Genomic DNA, 21271 nt, shown 5'->3' with positions numbered 1-21271 from the left:
GCCAGCATCAAAATAGTCTATGGCCATGTCGACACATACGTCCGAATCCTGTTTTGTGGGGGGTTTGGACGTAAGCCCCGACAGGGCCACTGAACTGGTGCATGAACGTAATGTGAAAGCACCCTAAGACATAATGAAACAGCCTACTTTCCTCACTGTAGAGTTATTACATGTGCAGTTATTACAGCAGATCTCAGTGTGATTAACAGCTCTCATCTCTGGCAGTCAGTGTGGGGGGGGGGGGGGGGGGAGTGCTACAGAGCTGAGTCTTTCTAATTAATGTTAAAGACATACTTACCGATCTACCTCTTCCTTCATATAAGTGGTGTAGCTATTCCCATCATAAGACAGCAGCAGACCACCATCACTTAAACGATGTACATCTATTTCTATGTGAGAGTTATTCATGATGATCACATAGGTAGTGAGAGACTGTCGGGCAACCTGCATTCAAGCAACACATGTATAAATATATAATACATATAATAACCGGGTAACATAACTACCTTGCTTTTCTTTACTCTACATAAATATTATTTAAAATGTAGGTCCTGTGCATATGTGATATATATATACATATACACACATATACACATACACTCTTTATTCAAGTTAAAACATTACAAAAACAGTTTAGGATCTGCTCATACTGTATTGAAGGCATCAGTTCAACGTACAAGTTGCATTTGTTTGCCATTGACTCCTATTATAATGATTTTACTTCTTTGTGTGATTCCATTGTACTAAAAAGTGCAGTCAACTACATTATTCAAGACAAAAAAACTATAATTATTTTTAAGATGTGATATTATGGAATTCTTTATACAACATGCAGATGTCACTCAGCAATAAGATAACAGGGCTGCAAATTTATGAGCAGAATACAGACTATATATATGCAACATATACCTGAATGCTAGTGGTGTATAACACAGTTTATCCTTTAATGCACATACAGTGGCTTGAAACAGTATTCATACCCTGTGCACTTTTCCACATTTTTTTCACCTTACACCCTCAAAATTAAATGTTTTTGGAGGGATTTTATGTCATATACCAACACTAAGTAGCAAGTATTTTTGAAGTGTAAAGAAAATGATAGATGGTTTTCTAATTATTGTAAAATATAAATCTGAAAATTGTCATGTGTATTTGAATTCATCCCCGTGATCGGATACCCTTAAATAAAATCCTGAGTGAGCAATTGCCTTCAGAAGTCACATAATTAGTAAACTGAGTCCACCTTTGTGTAATTTATTCTCAGTATAACCACAGCTGTTCTGTGAAGGACTCAGAGGTTTGTTTGAGAACATTAGAGATCAAACATCATCATGAAAACTAAGGAACACACCAGACAGGTCAGGGATTAAGTTGTGGAGAAGAGAAAAGCAGAGTTAGGTTATAAAAAGACAGCCCACGATCTGAACATCTCACAGAGCACTGTTCAGTTCATCATCCAAAAATGGAAGGACTATGACACAACTGTAAACCTAACAAGACATGGCCATTCACCTAAACTGACATCCTAAGCAAGGACAGCACTAATTAGAGAAGCAGCCAAGGGGCTCATGGTCACTCTGGAGGAGCTGCAGAGATCCACAGCTCAGGTGGGACAATCTGTCTGTCTGTAGTTCCTTTTGATGAGGCATCCGATGATCACTCATAATTATTGAAAGTGGCTGTTTCGAAGCCTTTTGGGGTCATTAAGGTTACAGCTCTATTCTTTCCATCAAATCTGAAGAAATTTGCTACATAAGATCTGAACAGAACAGCAATGTGAACACCGCCTAAATCTCAGCATCTTACAAAGAAACACAATGAAAAAAAAGAGGTTTACCTTTAGAGTGTATTTCACACTTTCAGAGATAAGCTCAACATCCACAATGTTAAGTAGTGTGGCAGCAGGAAGGACTTGACCCCTAGAAAGAAATATTACAATATTATCTGTGGGGCTTTAAAGAGAACCAGTCACCTCTAAAATCACTAATTTGCCTGCAGAAATAGAGTTAATCCGCAGGTAAATTGGGATACAATGCTTCCTGGCCACGCTGAATGTCCCAAGCCAACACTAAAGAGACTAGCTGCATCCTGCAAAAAAATTAATAATGTGCAATAAAAAGATGTATGAAATAAAAGTTAATGGTCGATATTTTGGCTAAAATATGCAAGCTCATAACCCATATCAAGGGTCCTCATTGGCTGTATAAAAAGAGATAGTATTAGCTCTAGAGACACTGTTGGCAAGATACAAGGAGAATGCTATGATAAAATATTGCAAAATATTTCCCACATGTAAAAGATGAAGAATACATAAAAAAAAATTACCTTTCCAATGAATGAAGGAACTCATTCATACAAGTTTGAAACAAGGCGTCTGCAACATTGAGAGCCCCGCAGACCACTCCAAGCATTGTATCTGGTTTCTCGGCCTTAAAAAAACATAAGTAGCAAAACTTTAACAAGCATCTCTATATGACAGTCTCGAGTACCTTCTTTAAGGGACAGCCAAATTTCTTGACTGGATGCTTACTCTGGGCACCGTAGTGTTAAAAAGATAGAAAAAGAGGGGACACGCAGATGCTGGTAAGTCAAGTAATCAGATTTGTACTTCTCCTTTCCATTAGGCCAGTTTCAGCATCTGTGAAACACGGCATAGACCGTCCTCACATTGTAATGCCAGGCCTAACTGCCAGGTCTCCCGATCTGAGCCAACTGCTGCATGAGCTCAGGTCAGAAGACCCAGAGGTTAGGCCACATTATCGCATGCAAAAAAGGCCAGTTATTCATGGATATGTCTTCAGTGAAGTCTCAAACTACCACTTCCTCATTTATGTCATTGAGACGTAGTTGTATGAACATCAGGGAAACATTTGATGATATAACTAAGGAACAACGCTAGCATTATTTTTTAGCTATAAGAAAAGTTATACAGGAGAAAAAGTCAGGTTGACATCTGCTGATTCTGCCGTGACATAACGACAGCCACTTTAAGCTTTTGTTTTCCAATGCAGTCCTACCAATATGCATTTAATCTGTCAGAGAACAAATAATTACCATACAAAGCAGCAGCTCATTTTAAATTATTACGGTATTTTCTGGGTTGCTCAGATTTCCAGCTCAACTGCATTTTTTTTTTTAAGAATCTGCCATTTGGCATATATCAACCTACTCTTTGTTGACAGGCTGCACAGGTGACATCAAACCTACAGTGCACGTGACTGCTGCAGCTAATCACTGGGCTCACTGACTCGTGCAACCTACACTAGCAGAGCTGCTGAACCCAATGACTGGCTGCAGTGGTCACATGTGCTGTAGTTGTCACCAGTGCAACCTGTCAACAAGGATCAGTGGAAATGCAGTGCTGGACCAGAAGAGGGTGAGTTATACTGAGTTTGTTAACTTTTAACACGAGCAATGCATTTAAAAAATTATTTATCGAAAACGTCCTTAAAATTAGTCCTTAATGAAGACATGTTTTCAGCTCTCTCAGGGTTCAGTTTACAGGTTCAGCCTATAAAAGTTTATAGAGAGGTGATGTAGAAACGGATTGAGAAACTGGGGCAGTGAGACACACACAGATGATGTTTCTTCTAGTGAGTGTTTTATCTCACCCAGTGCGGCACTCACAACTACTATAATTCAGCTTAAAGTCCTACATGCCATTGCTGCCTCTGAGGGTGCGCTACAAAAAGATAGCGGGGGTACGATATCCCCATCTGTGTGTGCACTACACAGACGATACTACTTACACAGAGAAAGTCCGACAATAAGAAGTAGAGGCTGCTTAGAGGAAAATTGGTTAAAAAAGAAAAAAAAAAGTGGTATACAAGTCATGGCCAGAAAGTGTTATTCCTCATGTACACCCAAGACAGCTTATTCTGGAAAACCACCTGAAACAATAGCTACACAACCTTTCTTCTAACTCCACATTAACATGTTTTTCAATGGGCAGAGGAAGACAAGCTGCTTCCTAACACCTCTCGCAGCGGCTTACCCTTGTTGGACTGAATAAATGGAACGTCAATATGCTCGGCTTGGATTACCTCCACAAATATTAGATAGTTGGCTTCTAAAATCAATGGTTTTGGTTGTCATGTACTTGGACTATATTGCCATCTGCAGATACTAGAAGATCACAAAATCATACAATTCAAATTAAAAAATAGCTAAATTTACCCGGACTTTTTCTGCAATCAGGTGATCCAGCCACCCAGTGTCAATTTCGTTATTTTGGAAGCTCTCGGTCTCCAGTAATTTGATGAGGTATTCAACTGTCGTCCTGAAGTCTCCTCGTATAGATAGCTCTTTAAGAGCCACAACCATGTTCCTGTAAAATATACAACATATTGTGGCACACGTCTGATAAATTCGTTCCACAAATGGGAAATCTGAAGAAGAAACTAATTAAAATCCCATCATCTCTATTTAAAGTTATTTTCTCATCTAAAAAGTTTCTAAAACTGTTCCAATAAACTGCAGCAGTAGCTTTGCAACATATTGTTAATAGTACATGAGACATTTTCAGTCTGATCAATTTCTATACTGTCCACCTGTAATCTTACAACTCTTTTCTAGAGTTGGGTGAATTTATTCAAGTGCAGTTGACTTCTACTCTAATTTCACAAAAATCTGTATACTCCAGAATGCGGATTATTTGTAACTCACTCAGCGCAAATTCAGCAAAATGGAGACACCATTTTACTATACCATATAAAACCAAAAAAAGGTAAATAAGAAAAAAAAACAAAAAACACAACACACTCACCTTACCAGCTCACCTCTCTGGCCACCTCCCGTGTACGGTTCTTCGCACATCTTGAAACCCCAGGCTTCTTCATGCCAAGCTGGAACTTCCAGTCATGACTAGGTCTGGAACATCTCTTCTGACCTATGTTGTAAGGTCACGAAATGTGCCATGACATTAAGACGCACAATCTAGGTTGGGACATGTGCAAGGATTTCCTGAGTCTAGTGGCAGCCAGAAGTCACCGGCCTAGCGTGAAGATGCCCAAGGCTGTAGAGTGCTGCAGCAGCAAGAAGAGGACCGTATTGGGGAAAGTGGTCTGCGGAGGGGAGTGGTTAGTTGTTCTTTTTTTCTATATCTTATTCATTAAGCCCTGGGTTGTCTCCAGAGCCCAAAGCATGATTCATTCATATTTGCAGAGAATAAATTTGCTGCAAATTGAATTTCCCGGTAAAATCCGCACAATTTGGCAAATTCAAATCTCATCAGATCCGCTCATCTCTACTTTTTAAACATTATGCCATATTATTCTTGCCATTGGATCTTTTTGATTATGATCTAAAAAAGCAGATTAAGACTGTGAGACTAAAACCATTTAGGCCAAATTCACAAATTGAGGTCGTTTTTTGGTTTTACCACAATTACTGTCAAATTTTTTAAAAAAAAAGCACCATGACTACAACGCTCGACTGCTGCTTTAAACCATGGAAATTCTTCCCAGCTGAACAGGATTATCATTCAACTTAAGTGAACTACTAACGAGATAGCCTCTTCACGGTTTTCTCCCCAGGAGAAGCAATGCCCAAACTGGGAATCAGCAAATTCATGCAGGCCGCCAGCAGCTGCCACACTGAAGTATCCCCACACGTTCTTGCTGCTCCGGAAATTGAGCTCTTGTACTGTCCCTGAACTGGGCTTGAACCCCTAAAAAAAAATAATGAATGTTTGATACAATAAACAAAATAGTATTCCTAATAGTATTAAACATCCTTTTAATGATAATGGTGTATATATTGGAAAATATATGTTAGCATACAACCATACAGCTGTACAACCAGCAGCAATGCCAAGTGTCAGAAGCAGCAGATCCTCTGCCCATGTGCATCCTTAACCAGCACTAGTAGGAAGAAATGATCTGTCCACCTCTGACTTTGGCCCATTACAGCCGTCACCCTGCTGGCATCAAGATATCGGACTTGCCAACCAGTGGCATGGTAAGGTTTACAATCTCTTACCTCATCAGGGTTCTCACTGGTTATTCTGGCAGCAATAACATGACCTCTTGGGTTTGGAGCATTGGTGGGGTTTTCAAAGCATATAGGGAGATCTCCCCATGGAGACTCTCCATACAGCACTCTTATGTCTTTTATTCTATACAATGGCACTCCCATGGAGATCTGGAAAAAGAAGTTTGTGATGAGAAAAACTTGCAGCAGCCAAAAAATGCCATTACTCTTTCAGGATAGAACATTGCCTTATACTGGTAATAACACAATTTTTCATTTTACGTTCAAAAACTAAAATGACTAGTGCAAGATAGTTAGTGTTAAGCAACATGAAGTTATAGTACAAAATATGTTGCCAATTAAATGATATCTGACTGGCTGCTTAGCAGGGTCCACAAGGGGCAATATACAGCTCTGGCAAAAATTAAGAGACAACTGCAAAATCTTCAGTTTCTCTGATTTTTCTCTTTATAGGTATATTTTTTGAGTAAAATGTACATTGTTGTTTTAGTCTATAAACGACTGACATGTCTCCGAAATTCAAAGCTAAAAGTTTTGTATTTATTTGCAGCAAATGATAAAGCGTCAAAATACTAAAAAAGAAACAGTGCTTTCAGGCCTCAAATTACTCATGTTTTAACTCTGGAAGAGTTCAGAAATCAATATTTGGTGGACTAACCATGATTTTTAATCACAGCTTTCATGCGTCTTGGCATGCTTTCCACCAGTCTTCCCATGCTTTCCAATAGAAAACTGTTCAGTGGTCTCTTAATTTTTGCCAAAGCCTTATTTTTGTTAGCAGGATCACTTTCATTGTAGCAGCTCCACCCTCTGGCTAATTGATGGAAAGCCTTTATTAGCTCAGAATGCCCTAATAGGTTATTTTATCACGGGTTTTCTAAATCAGACAATCCTTTTAACCCCTTCATGACAGGGTGATTTTTCATTTTTGACCATTCCATTTTTCCTTGTCCTGTTCTAAGAACCATAACTTTTTTATATTTCCATCAACATAGCCGTATGAGGACTTGTATGTTGCAGGACAAGTTGTAACTTTGAATGCTTAAAATGCCAATACAAGAATGGTGAAGACACCCAACATTTAGAACAATAATAATTTTACTACATAACAAAAGAAATCAAGGTGTAAACAAACGCACAGAACAGACTTACAAAAAGCAATAAAACAGTCAATTACAGATCGTGTGAACTGGACCTATGGTCCGAAACATTTTCCCACAAATATGGTGTAACCCACTATAATATTAACAAGACAAGCTAATCTCTAAACAGTAAGATATTAAGGATCAGACTAAAGAAAATTAGGTAAAATAAGCATGCAAGCTCCCTCCATACACCACGACTGTGATGTACAGTTACTTCAGGGTAAGCAAAGCTGTAAAGACTACGTCTGACATTGAACTTGACCATCTTAGCTTTTTACTGTTCAATAGTCACGACTAGAAATAGCCTTTGATTCATAGGAAAATTCAGAGAAAAAAAAAAAAGAGGAATTCAATCTCAAACAAAACGCAAAGAACAGAATGCAGAAAAAAGTAGTTGGCAAATAACAGCAGTTTATTGTATACCTGCAACTGAGCAGCAGGAAGGTTGACATCACAAATCATTTCAGTACAGGGATGTTCCACCTGCAGTCTTGGGTTCAGCTCCAGAAAGTGGAAGCTCCCGTCTTCACTGTAAAGATATTCCACAGTGCCCGCACTAACATACCCTACCATCTTAGCCAGGCGTACTGCACACTGCGGAAGAGGAAAGATACATGTCATATGTACACACCAAATAGGTGAATATTATGAGCCACATATATTTCTATTATGCCATCTGGAACTTTATAGTTTAGTGGAGGTCATTAAGTAATCCAAGTTATAAAATAAGACCTATTTTGTAAAAGAAAACCATCGGAGTCCCCAAATTCTATTAACCTGCAGATATAAGGTTAATCTGCAAGGTTAACAGAATTACAAAGCTGTTTGGCCGCTGTCATGCAAGGTGTGGGAAAGACTTAGTGCAACACAGAGGGAAGAGGGAAAGGGAGCCCAGACACTAGGGAAAGGCGGGAGTGGAGACCTCCTACTCTGGTCTAGTGTCCCCCTGTCTCAACTACCGTCCCTATAATGGCTCTTCACCAATCGCCGCATGCGTGCCTCGCCCTGACTTTCCCTGGCTAAGGCTACGGAAGGAAGGAGAGGAGCACTAGTCGATCGCCACTAAACTCTATAGACAACAAGGGTAGACAAACAAGTGGGGAATTGCTTAGCTTTAGACGACTCACAACAAATGCGGACACAGCCTCAAGCTTCAGAGAGGACGAAGTACTGCCCTTGCTAAAGCCTCACAAGTAGTAATGAATATCGCCGGCACCTCCCTCTCAGACAAACCAGGTATTTATACACCAAGGCCAGGGAGCTAATTAGCCAGAAGGAGGTAGCCGCTGGGTCCTAGAGACAGCCAGCCTCTAAGATGTCTGTAATGCCAAACATAGAGACTGCAACCAACTGCAGTGCAACTGTCTGTCACCTCTGACACACCAGTGACAATCGCCTTATTGAAAAATTGGCAACTGGGAGAAACTAACTTTATTCCTACCTGAAGCCGCTGGCTTTCAGTCATAGAGGCATACCGAAGCAGTTTAGGTCACCGCTCACAGCAATGTGAAGAGCGACTAAAGAATGCCCCAGCACTTTAATTGACAGCTTGTCTCTGCACAGAGGAACTGCAGAGCAAGCTGTTAGTCAAAGTGCCATGGCATGCTTACAGTCATCGCTCACTGAGTACTGAGTGGTGATTGTAGCCGCTATTAACCTGCAGATTAACCCTGTATCTACAGGTCACTAGCATTTGGGGACATGACAAATAGTTTTGGCTAAGATTATGTACAAATATCCCTGTTAGCACTAAAACTGATTAATAACCTCATGTTTATATAATGTGGCAATATCTACACACAGTCAGCCACTATCTAATGGCAAACACAAATAATACAAACCCACCTGTTCCATATATTCAAAAACAGATGGAGCAGCAACAGTGGCTGGGGCTTCTTCAATGATTTTTTGGTGCCGGCGCTGTATGGAGCAATCACGACCAAAGAGAGAAATAGCATTTCCAAACTGATCTGCTAAAATTTGGACTTCCAAGTGCCTGGCATGCTCAGCTAACTTCATTACAAAAACTGGGGACCCAGGGATCTCTGTCTGAACCTGTGCAAAAAGAAAGTATATACATTGTAAAGCAAAAATAATGTAATTTACGTGTATTATTGAACCGTTGATTAAGCTGCTGAATATTGCTATCAAACTAGGCATGATTGCCCTTAAGAGAGGTCCTACCTGTCTAAAGAGATTGGGAAAATCTTCTGCTCGCTCTGCCATTCGGATGCCTTTGCCACCACCGCCTTCAGATGCTTTGATCATTACTGGGTAACCAATTCTTTCTGCAGACTGGATAAATCAGTTGAAATTAATATATGTTCATTAAACACCCCCCCCCCTTCTCCAATTTGTTAATCAGCACTGAGGGAAACCTCTTTAGCTGTGACAGTTACCTCCAATCCCTCATCCGCATCTTTCACACAACCACGCTCATATACTTCAGAAGGGACGCCAGTGATGCTTGGCTGCTGCTGGTCTTCCATGTCACACACTAATGTAAGACCTAAAGAAGAGGGCATAATTAGTACATGTTTGCATAAAGAAATAAAGGACTCAACATTATGGGTAAATCTCTTACCATCTCCGCTCCAAGACAGTGTGGGGATTCCAACAGTCTGAGCAACAATTGTTGAGGCCACTTTATCTCCTAGTGCCCACATTGCTTTACTGGGTGGTCCTAGATTAAATGACACAATGGATTTATAGCTTTTATTTCTCCAACAACAGTATCTTAGATGCCAACAAGCCGGTTAGGCTTTTTAAGGAGAAGCTGCTTCAGTTAACAGCCGGCAGTTGTTTTCCTGAAGCAGCTTCGCCCGAATCTTTTCAGATGTTTTTGTGGTGGCTCCATCGCCAGTGTCTTTTGCGTAATACTTTCAAGCATAGAGAGTGGCAACTTCCTAGCAGAAGACCTTCAAAGAATGAGCATGTTGCTTCTTTTAACCACTTCAGGATTTCTAAACCCTGAAGTAGTTTAAAGATGTGACATAAGATAGAACTTGTGAAGAGCAACGTCGTTTTGACATCGTTAAGCATTATTTTCATTTTATGTGGCGTCATGTGCATATACCCCAAATGTGTTTTCTTGGAATACAAGGCAATTAATTGTATAAGCCTGAAAAAAAACCTGGAGCATTGTGGGCCCTTCAGTCATCTGATCGCAAGGTTGCATGGATTTGGACTGCCTGCAACCTGATATTAATTGCCCAAATTAAAGATAAGCCAGCAGTTTTGTAATCCCGGCAAACTCCTTTGATTTGGACAGCACTTTTGACTCCTCAAAGCAGTTCACAGCACTACATGGAGGATGGAGAAAGACGTGTAGAAATACCTTGTTTGATGGTCATGCAGGTCAACTGATAGAGAAACCCTCATTTTAATGCCCTCTTGCCGCCGTTCCAAGTGCCAGGAGGTGCTCCCTTCTTGTGTAGTGCTCTTGGCATTAAAGACTCCCCAGCCTCTATCTTTGCTCTAATTGACGGATTTAGTGGTCTTCCAATTAAAATCAATGAGCCATCGCTCAGAGGGGAGAAGCTCGAAAAGGTTCTGTGTAGGAAGCTCTAAGCACTGCACACAAGGTACTGCCTTTGGGTACTTGTGATCACAGCTTTGGGGCAAAGAAACAGTTTTTGAAGTTCAGACAAACATTGATCTTTGCAGACCAGTCATGTTTGTAAATTGCGGACTGGCAACGTGCTTGTCCACAGAGCGGTCAGGTATAGTATCTGCCTACTGTTTACATACATTAGCACATGCTATGATTTTATCCATGTGTACCTAAGTTTCATGTAGAAAATTGCCGATGTCCGCTAGCACATGGGCTAATATTGGTCCGTGTGAAGACCACTGTGCACACGGATGGAAAATAGATTCGTGTTAACGTAGCCTTATAAAAGGAGAATGACCATCACTCCAAAAATGTTTTAACTGTTCTCCCTGCCCTGTCCTTCATTCAGCGGTTTTGGGGAGAGGGAAGCCAATAAAGATGACAGACTTCCTCTCAGTCTGTGCTTCCTAACATCTTCCATAAAATATTATGCTTAATATGCATCTGAATAAAATAATTAATAAAAAGCAGCCAAAATAAAATATGCTGCATCAAGATGTCCATAGCTAAGAGGCAATAGGAGGTAGCACATAAAAGCCTTTCATAAAAGATTTAAAAAAAAATATTTTATGAATATTATAATGCCACAGAAAAATGTCCTCATATCCTATGCAGCTCACTCATAAACCTCATCGCGTTTTGAACCATCTGACATTACCCATGAATGCAATGTTCTGTTTTTGAAGTAGTTCTGGAAGTTTGGGATTTTCTGAGGCATGACCCCATCCTGCCCACACAGCCTGCAAGAAATTAAGGAATTATAGCATGTATTGAATAAAGCTCAAGAACATTCACACAATTATAACGTCAGGAACAGTAAGGCATAACTAGACAAGGTTTAAGGCAAGTTGCAACTTTGTCACAGTTATGGCCTCCATAAATTTTCATGGACAGGCTTGCCAGAAGGCCTCAAAAGAAACTGTACATGGCTCAATGTAAGTAATTGCCCACCTTATTGCCTATAATTTGTAAACTACCTGACTTGACTACAGTTGAATGTTTTTTGTCTGTCGAAGCATTATTAAAGGCTTTCTTAAAGGAATTGACCACTCCTCGGACAACCCCTTCTCAATCACCATATTCCCACATGTAAAATAATTACAGCTGGTACTCACCTTGGGTGAAGGCGCCATTCCAGCAACATCAATGTAGAGTCTTCTGTGATGTTCTTGTGTCACATGAACCTTGCAGCCAATCGGTGGCGCTAATGGGCCGTTTTACTCTTACTTCCTACAGACTAAACTGATATCCAGAAGTAGCAGGAGCTGCTGCTGCTATCTGACTCTCTCCAGATGTCAGTTACATCCGAAGGAAGAGAGAGTGAAGTGACCCATTAGCGGCTGTTGATTGGCTGCAGGGCTCATGTGACATAACGTCATGCAAGACCCGGGCTGGCTCCGAGGTGAGTACAGGCTGTTATTTTACGTGGGTGAAAAAGGTGATTGAAAAATGGTTGTACGATTTAAATATATACACATACCTGAACTGGAATCCTTTTGGCAATATCAACAATAAGCTCCACATTGGCATAGTTGTTATTATTTGGTCCTCCTGGGACTGGGACATAGTGATCAGCCATCTTGATGTATTCTGCAGAAGAGACACATGAAAGAGAATAAGAAAAAAAACTTCCAGTGAGCATCAAATATCATTTCTAAATCTGTAGAAATATTCACAATTATATCACCAGTGAAAATTTGGAATGTGATTGCTTTAGTATAGGAAGCTACTCCAATTTTTCACCTGGCACCAGAGTTGGTAAATTGCCCGACTATAATGTACCATACCTGCATTTGCCTTAAGATCTTCAGGGGTGACCATAACCACAAAGCGTATTGCTCGCTCATTGCGGAACATTTCATAAGACCATCTCCGAATAGATCGCATACATTTGACAGCAGCAATGCCATTATTGGCTATGAGTACCTGTAAGTAACATAACAGAAATAGATCTGAGTGACAAATAAATAATAGTTATCTAGTTTTTTTGTGTTTTCGTTTTTTTTTTTCCGTTTTTACCTCTTCACTCAGGACCCATAACTTTATTTGTTCACTGATGTGGCTGCATGAGGTTTAGTTTTACGCAGGACAAATTGTTTTAATTTGTAGTACTGTTTTTGGGTTCATAAAAATTAATGTGTAATTTTTATAATTTTTCACAAATATTGAAAAAAATAAATTAGATGTTTAATTTAGCTTTTTATAGTTCATCTTTAAATGGATTTATTTTTCATACAGTGGACGTTTAGTAATATATGTTATATATATTTTACATAATTTGTTCCACCAAGAGATCACAAACATCTCTGAGGAACATTTTTTTGCTTTTTATTAATCATTTTTTTCCACTGTAACTGGGGCATCCACAGGAGACATAGGTGCAGAGGAAAACAGGGCATTACAGTGACAAATGTCACTAGCAGAGCTTATCTATGTCATTTAAAAAAACAACTTGCAAAAAGACAAGCCCTCACAAGGCTATGTCAACAGAAAAATAAAAAAGTTATTTCTCTTGGAAGAAGGAGAATAAAAAAAAAACAAAACGAAAAATAACCATGAAGTGAAAGGTTGAACCTCACAAACAAAATTCACAATTGAGTGGGGTTAAAGCCCAGCAGAGTAAATTTACAGTACTTGGCCGTTATTAGTTTAATGGACAAAAATAAATCAAGTAATATATGAGCAACAACACGAGGGGGTTAAGTAACAATCTCTGTTAAGTTGTACCCTGGTCTCCAGATTAATTTGGGTCCACTGGAAGAGTACAACAAGAACCAAAAGAAGATACAGTTTCGGCTAACAGGCAGAATTACATAAAGGTGGTATATTATAAAGTTTCACCCCATCCGGTTTCTACATTAACAAATCATATTCTAATTAAACTGCTTAAAGGGAACCTTCATGGTGCCCAAACCACCGTCAGTATGAACTGTAGCCTGGCTGCATGACTGCAACCTGGTATATTATTCTCGGAAATATAAAAAGCAAAAGTCTCTCAGAGAATATATAGTTTGAACATCCTATGTTCACGAGAGGGAGAGATCATCTGCCAATTACTGGGAAGAGGAGGATTAGTCTCGCTTCCAGTTATTGTCCCCAGCCGGATTTTCAAACTACATTTTCTCTAGAATATTTCAGAGAAAAACTTAACTGGCTGCAATTCATGCTGCCCACTGTTTGTGCAGCATGAAATGCTTAACATGTTCCCTTTAATTCTCGGAGGATCCATGATAGTATACATGAGGTGCAAAAAAGAGTGAGAATACTTTTAAAACGGAACTCTGAACTGGTCTCACCGCAGAGCTGTATGCGATTACAACCTAACACAGCCCAGCAGAACTGAACTTTGTCTCACTACAAATACATTTGCAGCTGCTGTTTTCCTCTCTTAGTGCTTCAGCTTCCATCTCACAGGCAGCCAGTGTGGGGCCATACAGAAGAGCTGACAGCACTGTGAAGACAGCTATATTTGTAATAAGACAACAGTCCCCTTTGCTGTACTGTGTTGGTTATAATCTGGCACATCTCTGCTGCAGAGCTGACAGCATTATAAGAGGACAACTGCAGTTGCAAATGTGTTTGTAATGACAAAGTTCAGTTCTGTTGTACTGTGTTAGCTCTTCTGTACTCAGTTATAAGCACTCCTCACAGCTCTGTAGTGAAATCCGGAGAGAAGACTGTCAGACATTAAAAGGTCTCAAACTAGTAATAGCTCCCTTCATTTAAAATAAGCTCCAGAGGCATATTGTCAGGCAGCTCTGTGTCTCGCCCATAGATCTTAATAGTTCATTTACATATTAAAAAAATATGGATTTCTCTGGTAAAAAAAGACATTGGATTGCAGATATCAAAGTATCACTTTACTCATCTTTCTGTGACCTGCATGCCCATAGTTTAGGGGGGGTTGATTCTTCTGACAGATTCACTTTATTACATCTTCTGCTCCTTTTTAGTAGTTGCCCTCGCTTAGTATTTCAGCTTCCATCTCACAAGCAGTCAGTGTGAGGGTGGGGTAGTATAGAAGAGCTGACAGCACTTTGAGAGGACAACTGTGCTTGTAATAAGACAAGGTTAAACTCTACTGTACTTTTTTGGTTATAATTGGGCACAACTCTGCAGCAGAGCTGATAGCACTATGAGGGGACAACTGCTGCTGCAAATATGCTTGTAATGAGCAAAAATTCAGCTCTGCTGTACTGTTAGTTATAATCACAAACAGCTCTGCAGTGAGATCAGAAGAGCAAAGTGTCAGTCATTAGATAGTTCACACTTGTACGCCCCCATTTATTTAAAATACGCTCTGGAGGTAAACTCTCAGGTAGATCTGTGTCCGGCCCAAAGATCTTAACAGCTCATTTATATATTAAGAAAAATGTGGATTTCTCTGCAATACTACATCAGATCGCAGATACAAAGGTATCACTTTATTCAACTTTCCACGATCTGAACGCCCATGTAGACAACTTAGGAGGGTTGATCGAACTGACAGATTCCCTTTAAAGTTTTTGATTCAATAAGCAGCAAATGACCAGACCTGCAAACAATACATATATTTAAAAAACAACTATATATTTATAAAGGCATGATTGTACAGAAAGCTACTCTAATGAAGGGACTTCTAATAATAGGGCACAAAATTACTACCTTGTAAAAAAACAAAAAAAAAAACAACAAGATAGTATGTTAGAATACAGTATGTGGACAGACCAAGTATGAAAGTCATGTCTGTCATTCCTAGCTAAGCATTTATGGAAATGTCTATAACATTGCTTCCTATTTTAAAATCACAAACATAATATCTGTATGTGGAGCTACTCTGGAAAAGATATTGTTTAAAAGGAATCTGTCACAATTATCAAGCTTGCACCATCTTCTTCTATTTGACTGACAGCTGACTGGCTATGTAATCAAGCTAATGAGCTGTCAGTCAAGCTGAAGATGATAGCATATGCATTCAAATAACGATTTTTCAGTCAGTGATCAAGAAACTGCAGAAATAATAGTATGAATGGAATTATCTTTCGCAGAGTAATATGACCATTTTAATAGTTTAGGGTGATTAATTGTGCTGACAGATTACATTTAAGGCTGAGTTCACACGATGCGTTTTTCATGCGTTTCCGCGGCGTTTTTGCAGTTGCGTAAACTCCGCGGAAACGCATGAAAAACGCATGGTAGAAGGGCAGCAATGTTCCCCAATGGAAATCCGCATGTGCTGTGCCCATGATGCGGATTTTTCCGCAGCGTAAACGCTGCGGTCAAAAATCCGCAGCATGTCAATTAATTTTGCGGAAACGCTGCTCTTTTGCCGTCATTGACTTGCATTAGACCGCATGGAATCCGCATCACTGTATATGTTGATGCGCTTTTCATGCGGTCTAATGTGCGGATGGTACCCGGGTGTGGATGAGAGGACTCTCATCCAGACCCAGGTACCAAAAGAATAAAATAAAAAATATATATATTCTCACCTTCTGACGGCCCGCGCTGCGTCCTGCCGGCTTCCCGGGCACTTCGCGGTTGAATGAAGAAGGACCTTCGCTGACGTCAGAGTCATGTGACGGGTCACGTGACGCTGACGTCGGAAGGTCCTAAAGTCTTCACTGCCGGCAGCCGGGACCGATGAAGCAAGACACCGGGGGCCATCAGAGGGTAAAGTATAGATTTATTTTTTATTTTTTGACATTCACACACTATATAAATCCATGCCGGTTGCATGGATTTATATAGTGTAAAGTTGACAAGCACTTTCCAAGTGATGCTAAAATCGCTTGGGAAGCGCTTGTCAACCCGCATGCGGAAATGAAAGTGAAGACCGCTTCATTTCCGCATGTCCCTGGCAGGAAACCGCATGTACAATCCGCATGCGTTTTTTTCCTGCCAGAGAGATGCAGAAACGCTCAGGAAAAAATCCTGAGCATTTCTGCATCGTGTGCACATACCCTAAGGGTTATAACATTTAACTTTTATACAGATGTGCATTCATAAAGAGGTCATACTTCAAGCCCAAAAAATTAACGACATGTTGCAAATAGCACAAGTGCAATAACTTTCCCTCATTATGTCAGTTGGGGATTGGATACCACTATAACACATCATATCATCATTATTATCACTCTTCTATGCTTTGCTTTCACCCATTCTGCAGCCAACAAAGGACAGTGCAACGCAGATGTTATAGAAGATTGGTGCAACATTTTTAAAGGGGCTGTCCACTAATAGGACAACCCCTTCTCATTCCCCATATTTGGCCCCTATAAAATAAAAACACCTATACTCACCTCTCGTGCCGGCGTTGTTCCAGCGATGTCGGCACTCACATTCCCAGGGTTCAAGTGTGGATGCTATGCCTGTCCAATCAGCGCTGACATCACTGTCCCCGTCTTCGGATAAATCGAACATGAATAGGACGCCAGGGCTGCGCCAGCTCTCTCACTTCCTCTTGATGTTCGATTTGTCCGAAGGCGGAGACAGTGACGCCAGCGCTGATTGGGGCAGGGCTCATGTGTCGTAGCAACTGCGCGAGAGTCCGGGGAATGTCAGTGCCGACATTGCTGGAGCGGCACCGGCACAGGAGGTGAGTATAAGTGTTTTTATTTTATCGGGGCCAAACATGAGGAGTGAGAAGGAGTTGTCCTGGTAGTGGACAACCCCTTTAATGAAAAAAATAAGAATAAAAATAGTCACCAAAGGTGGACAACAACTTTAATTCTGATCACTATTGCTTGGTGTATTTTTCAACCAAATATTGAATATGACATAGTAAAAAAGGTTACCTTTTCAATAATGCGGTTACCCCCAAACCGTGTAACAAACTCAGCTGGAGAAGCAACAGTGAAGTCTCGATGGAGATCAAGTTTCTTGTGCTCTCGGCCCTTCTTCACAAGATGTAATCCAGACATGCTGGACCTAAACAGACAAAGAGGGCATTCTTTTTAATAGACAGCCTCAACTTCAATGTCTAAAATTATGCAAAGTGACACAACAATAATTCAAAAACCCTAGTAAGGGAAAGGAAAAAAAAAGCAGAGGTAGGAAATGCAGAGTTGGGGGCTGTTCCCTTTGAGGAAATCCTCACAGGGTGCGATAACTATAAAAAAATTAAACCGAGTTCTTACTTAACCTGCTTGGGTCCAGTGCCGAATTCACCGATACTACTTGGTCTTTGCCATTAGTCAGCAGCACTGACATCTCGTCTATAGCAGTGCAGCCAATCAGTGACCTCAGTGTTATGTGCAATCTACAAGGGCAGAGCTGCTGAGCTCACTGATTGGCTGCAGTGCAGTCGACAAGCATTAGTGCTACAGACTAACAGCAGCGACCGGGGCAGAGGGCTGGTGCTAGACTTGAGAAGGATAAGGAATACTCTGGGTTATTTTTAGCTACCGCAGTCTATGGAGGAAAGTTTTCTTTAAGGGGACAACCACTTTAAATTTACTTTTTCGGTATCTTTAACAAATTAAACAAATTAACTAAGTCATCAAATAGTTTACACCAGAATTCTGGCACAAAATTGTTTAAAATATACTCTTAGGTCCCAATTCATCAATTTTTGAACCCAAGACCCCAGTGTTACAAGGCTGCAGTGCTAACCACTGAGCCACCATGCTGCCCAATAATACGTATGTACAATATAAACAGTACATTTATATTTTCATGGTGGAAAACTAGACACAGTAACGCTAAAACCACATATTAGTGCTGCCAATTCTATGCAGCAGCAGGTGCTTTGGAAAAGCATGTCATCATACATTCCCTGGCATTGGTAAGTAAATCGACAACACATTACATTACATTGGCATTCAATGTCAGTTTCCTTCCCATAAGCTTTGTTCACACGTAGGGGGAACGGAAAAGAAGGCAAGAATAAAATAGATGGAAAATCTGCATATAAACACAGCATTACATGCAATGTGTAACGGGTTTGGGAGGCAGAACCTCTGAGCTACTATACAAGGGGGCGGTCCTTGTAAGGGAGCGGGTGGCGACCAGGCAGGCAGTCACAGCAGATGACCGGGACAGTCTCTGGAAGAACGGGCAGATGGTCACGGCAAGTGACCGGGGCAGTCTCTGGGTAAAGGGTTGGTACGACCTGTGGCGGCTGATGGTAGACGTGAGCTCCCAGGTGAGCAGGCGAGAGTCTCTGGACAGGCGGGTGGTCACAGCACGTGACGGCAGAGCCTCCAGGTAGGCTAGGAGACAGGCAGCAGATGAGCGCTCCCAGGTGAGCGGGCAGGAGTCACTGGACAGGCAGGTGGCCACAGCACGTGACGGCGGAGCCTCCAGGTAGGCTAGCAGGCAGGTAGCAGATGTGCGCTCCCAGGTGAGCGGGCAAGCTGGTCCATAGACAGACTGACAGGAGTTGTAAGGCAGACCGTCGGACCTCAGGCTAGCAGGCAGGTAGCAGAATATCAGGCAGGAATAAGACAGCAAGCTGACAGGAATCTGGCAGGTAACTGGCAACGGGACCTGAGGGCTGAAGCAGAGTAGTGAACAGTGCAACAACATTGCTCGGGCACCTCCATTTTGGAGGAGGTGCCTTATATATGGTGAAGTCCTCCGGCCATTGGCCGGGGACTCCTTAGGACGGCGCGCGCGGCCCCTTTAAGAGGGAGGGAGAGCGCCCGCGCGCGCGCCCTAAGCACAGTGGCCGGGAAGGAGCGCGCGCTGCCAGCAGAGCGGGAGGAGGACGCCGGGCACGGAGCAGAGAGGTGAGGGGAACAGCGTCCCTGCCTAGCAGAGGGCAGGGATGCCGGCGCTACAGTACCCCCCCTTTAGCCCCCCCCCTTTTTTAGGCCAGACAGAAATTTAGCAAGGATAAGAGGGGCATGGATGTTCTCCCGGGGCTCCCACGTTCTCTCCTCAGGACCAAACCCCTTCCAATCTACTAGAAAAAAGGTCTTTCCTCTTACCCTTTTGGTGGCAAGAATGTTCTCTACCTCAAACTCGTCCTCAGCAGAAACCGGAGCAGGAGGCGTACCTGTAGACTTGGAAAAAGAGTTAAGTACCACAGGTTTGAGGAGAGATACATGGAAGGAGTTAGGGATCCGTAAGTTGGCCGGGAGTTTCAATTTATAGGCCACCGGATTGATCTGACTGATGACCTCCAGAGGACCGATGAACCGAGGCCCTAACTTGTAAGAAGGTATCTTGAGTCGGACATATTTAGATGAGAGCCAGACTTTATCTCCAGGACGAAATTGTGGAGGATCCAGGCGTTTTTTGTCAGCGTGTCTTTTCATCCGTTCGGACGACTGAAGGAGTGCGGATTGGGTACTCTCCCAAATGGAGGAAAATTTGCTAACGAGAGATTCCGCAGCCGGGTTGTTCACAGAGGTGGAGACAGGAAAAGGAATCCGAGGATGCTGACCGAAGACTACAAAAAACGGGGATTTGGAGGATTCGCTCTCGTGATTGTTATAAGAGAACTCGGCCCATGGTAGGAGATCCACCCAGTCTGAATGATGGGCATTAACGAAGTGCCGGAGGTAACTGGTCAGGTTCTGATTGATCCGCTCCACTTGACCATTGGACTGTGGGTAGTAAGCGGAAGAGAAGTCCAGGGTGACGTCTAGCAGTTTACAAGTGGCTCTCCAGAAGCGTGAGGTGAACTGTACCCCACGATCCGACACGATGTGGAGGGGCAGGCCATGAAGACGAAAGATGTGACGAATAAAGTCTTTAGCTAGCTCGGGTGCAGACGGGAGGCCTGGCAGGGGAACGAAATGAGCCATCTTGGAGAAGCGGTCAGCGATCACCCAAATGACCGTACAACCGGCAGAGACTGGGAGGTCAGTTATAAAGTCCATAGCTATATGCTGCCAGGGGGCAGCAGGTACAGAAAGCGGAAGGAGGCGACCGGCTGGCAGATGTCTCGGAACCTTGTTGCGGGCGCAGGACACACAGGCAGAAACAAAGTCTATTACGTCCTTGTGCAGGGTAGGCCACCAGTAGTGCCGGGTAATAAGCTGGAGGGTCTTTTTCTGACCGGCATGGCCAGCCAGTTTAGACGAGTGACCCCAGTGAAGGATCTTCTCCCGATCAGGTACTGATACGAACGTCTTTCCGGGAGGGAGACGATTTAGACTCACGGGAGCCACCTGCATTACTCTGGCGGGATCGATGATGTGTTTCGGATCTTCCTCGAGATCAGACACCAGAAAGGATCCAGACAAGGCGTCCGCCTTGACGTTTTTGTCAGCCGGGCGAAAATGAAGAACAAAATCAAAGCGAGCAAAAAACAAGGACCACCGGGCTTGGCGCGGGTTAAGTCTCTGGGCATGCTGGAGGTAAGCCAAGTTCTTGTGGTCAGTGTAAATTATTACCGGGTGAAGAGCCCCCTCGAGCAGGTAACGCCACTCCTCCAATGCCAGTTTGATGGCCAATAACTCTCGGTCTCCTATGGAATAATTGCGCTCTGAGGAGGAGAAGAGTTTAGAGAAGAAGCCGCAAGTTACCATCCTCCCGGAAGATGATTTTTGAGTAAGTACCGCTCCGGCTCCAGAGGAGGAGGCGTCAACTT

General features: G+C 42.1%; 1 protein-coding gene across 4 annotated transcripts in view; it reads right to left on the bottom strand.

Moving 5' to 3' along the window:
• Positions 1–21271, bottom strand: part of ACACB (acetyl-CoA carboxylase beta) — a 162948-nt gene that overhangs the window by 80461 nt on the left and 61216 nt on the right. For all 4 annotated transcript variants that reach the window (XM_073672534.1, XM_073672540.1, XM_073672557.1 and 1 more), the window contains 15 exons: positions 17526–17658; positions 12537–12675; positions 12230–12339; positions 11408–11489; positions 9721–9819; positions 9536–9645; positions 9321–9431; positions 8982–9191; positions 7560–7730; positions 5980–6141; positions 5505–5668; positions 4177–4327; positions 2326–2429; positions 1838–1919; positions 299–444 (listed from right to left, as the gene is read on the bottom strand). In XM_073672534.1, coding sequence (XP_073528635.1) covers positions 299–444; positions 1838–1919; positions 2326–2429; positions 4177–4327; positions 5505–5668; positions 5980–6141; positions 7560–7730; positions 8982–9191; positions 9321–9431; positions 9536–9645; positions 9721–9819; positions 11408–11489; positions 12230–12339; positions 12537–12675; positions 17526–17658 — 1974 coding nt within the window. The remainder of the gene's footprint in view (positions 1–298; positions 445–1837; positions 1920–2325; positions 2430–4176; positions 4328–5504; positions 5669–5979; positions 6142–7559; positions 7731–8981; positions 9192–9320; positions 9432–9535; positions 9646–9720; positions 9820–11407; positions 11490–12229; positions 12340–12536; positions 12676–17525; positions 17659–21271) is intronic.

This window comes from Phyllobates terribilis, unplaced genomic scaffold, assembly GCF_046119375.1.
Source record: "Phyllobates terribilis strain yellow unplaced genomic scaffold, ASM4611937v1 Scaffold_1__5_contigs__length_1240528914, whole genome shotgun sequence".
NCBI lineage: Eukaryota > Metazoa > Chordata > Amphibia > Anura > Dendrobatidae > Phyllobates > Phyllobates terribilis.
This window is presented reverse-complemented; position numbering and strand designations above follow the sequence as displayed.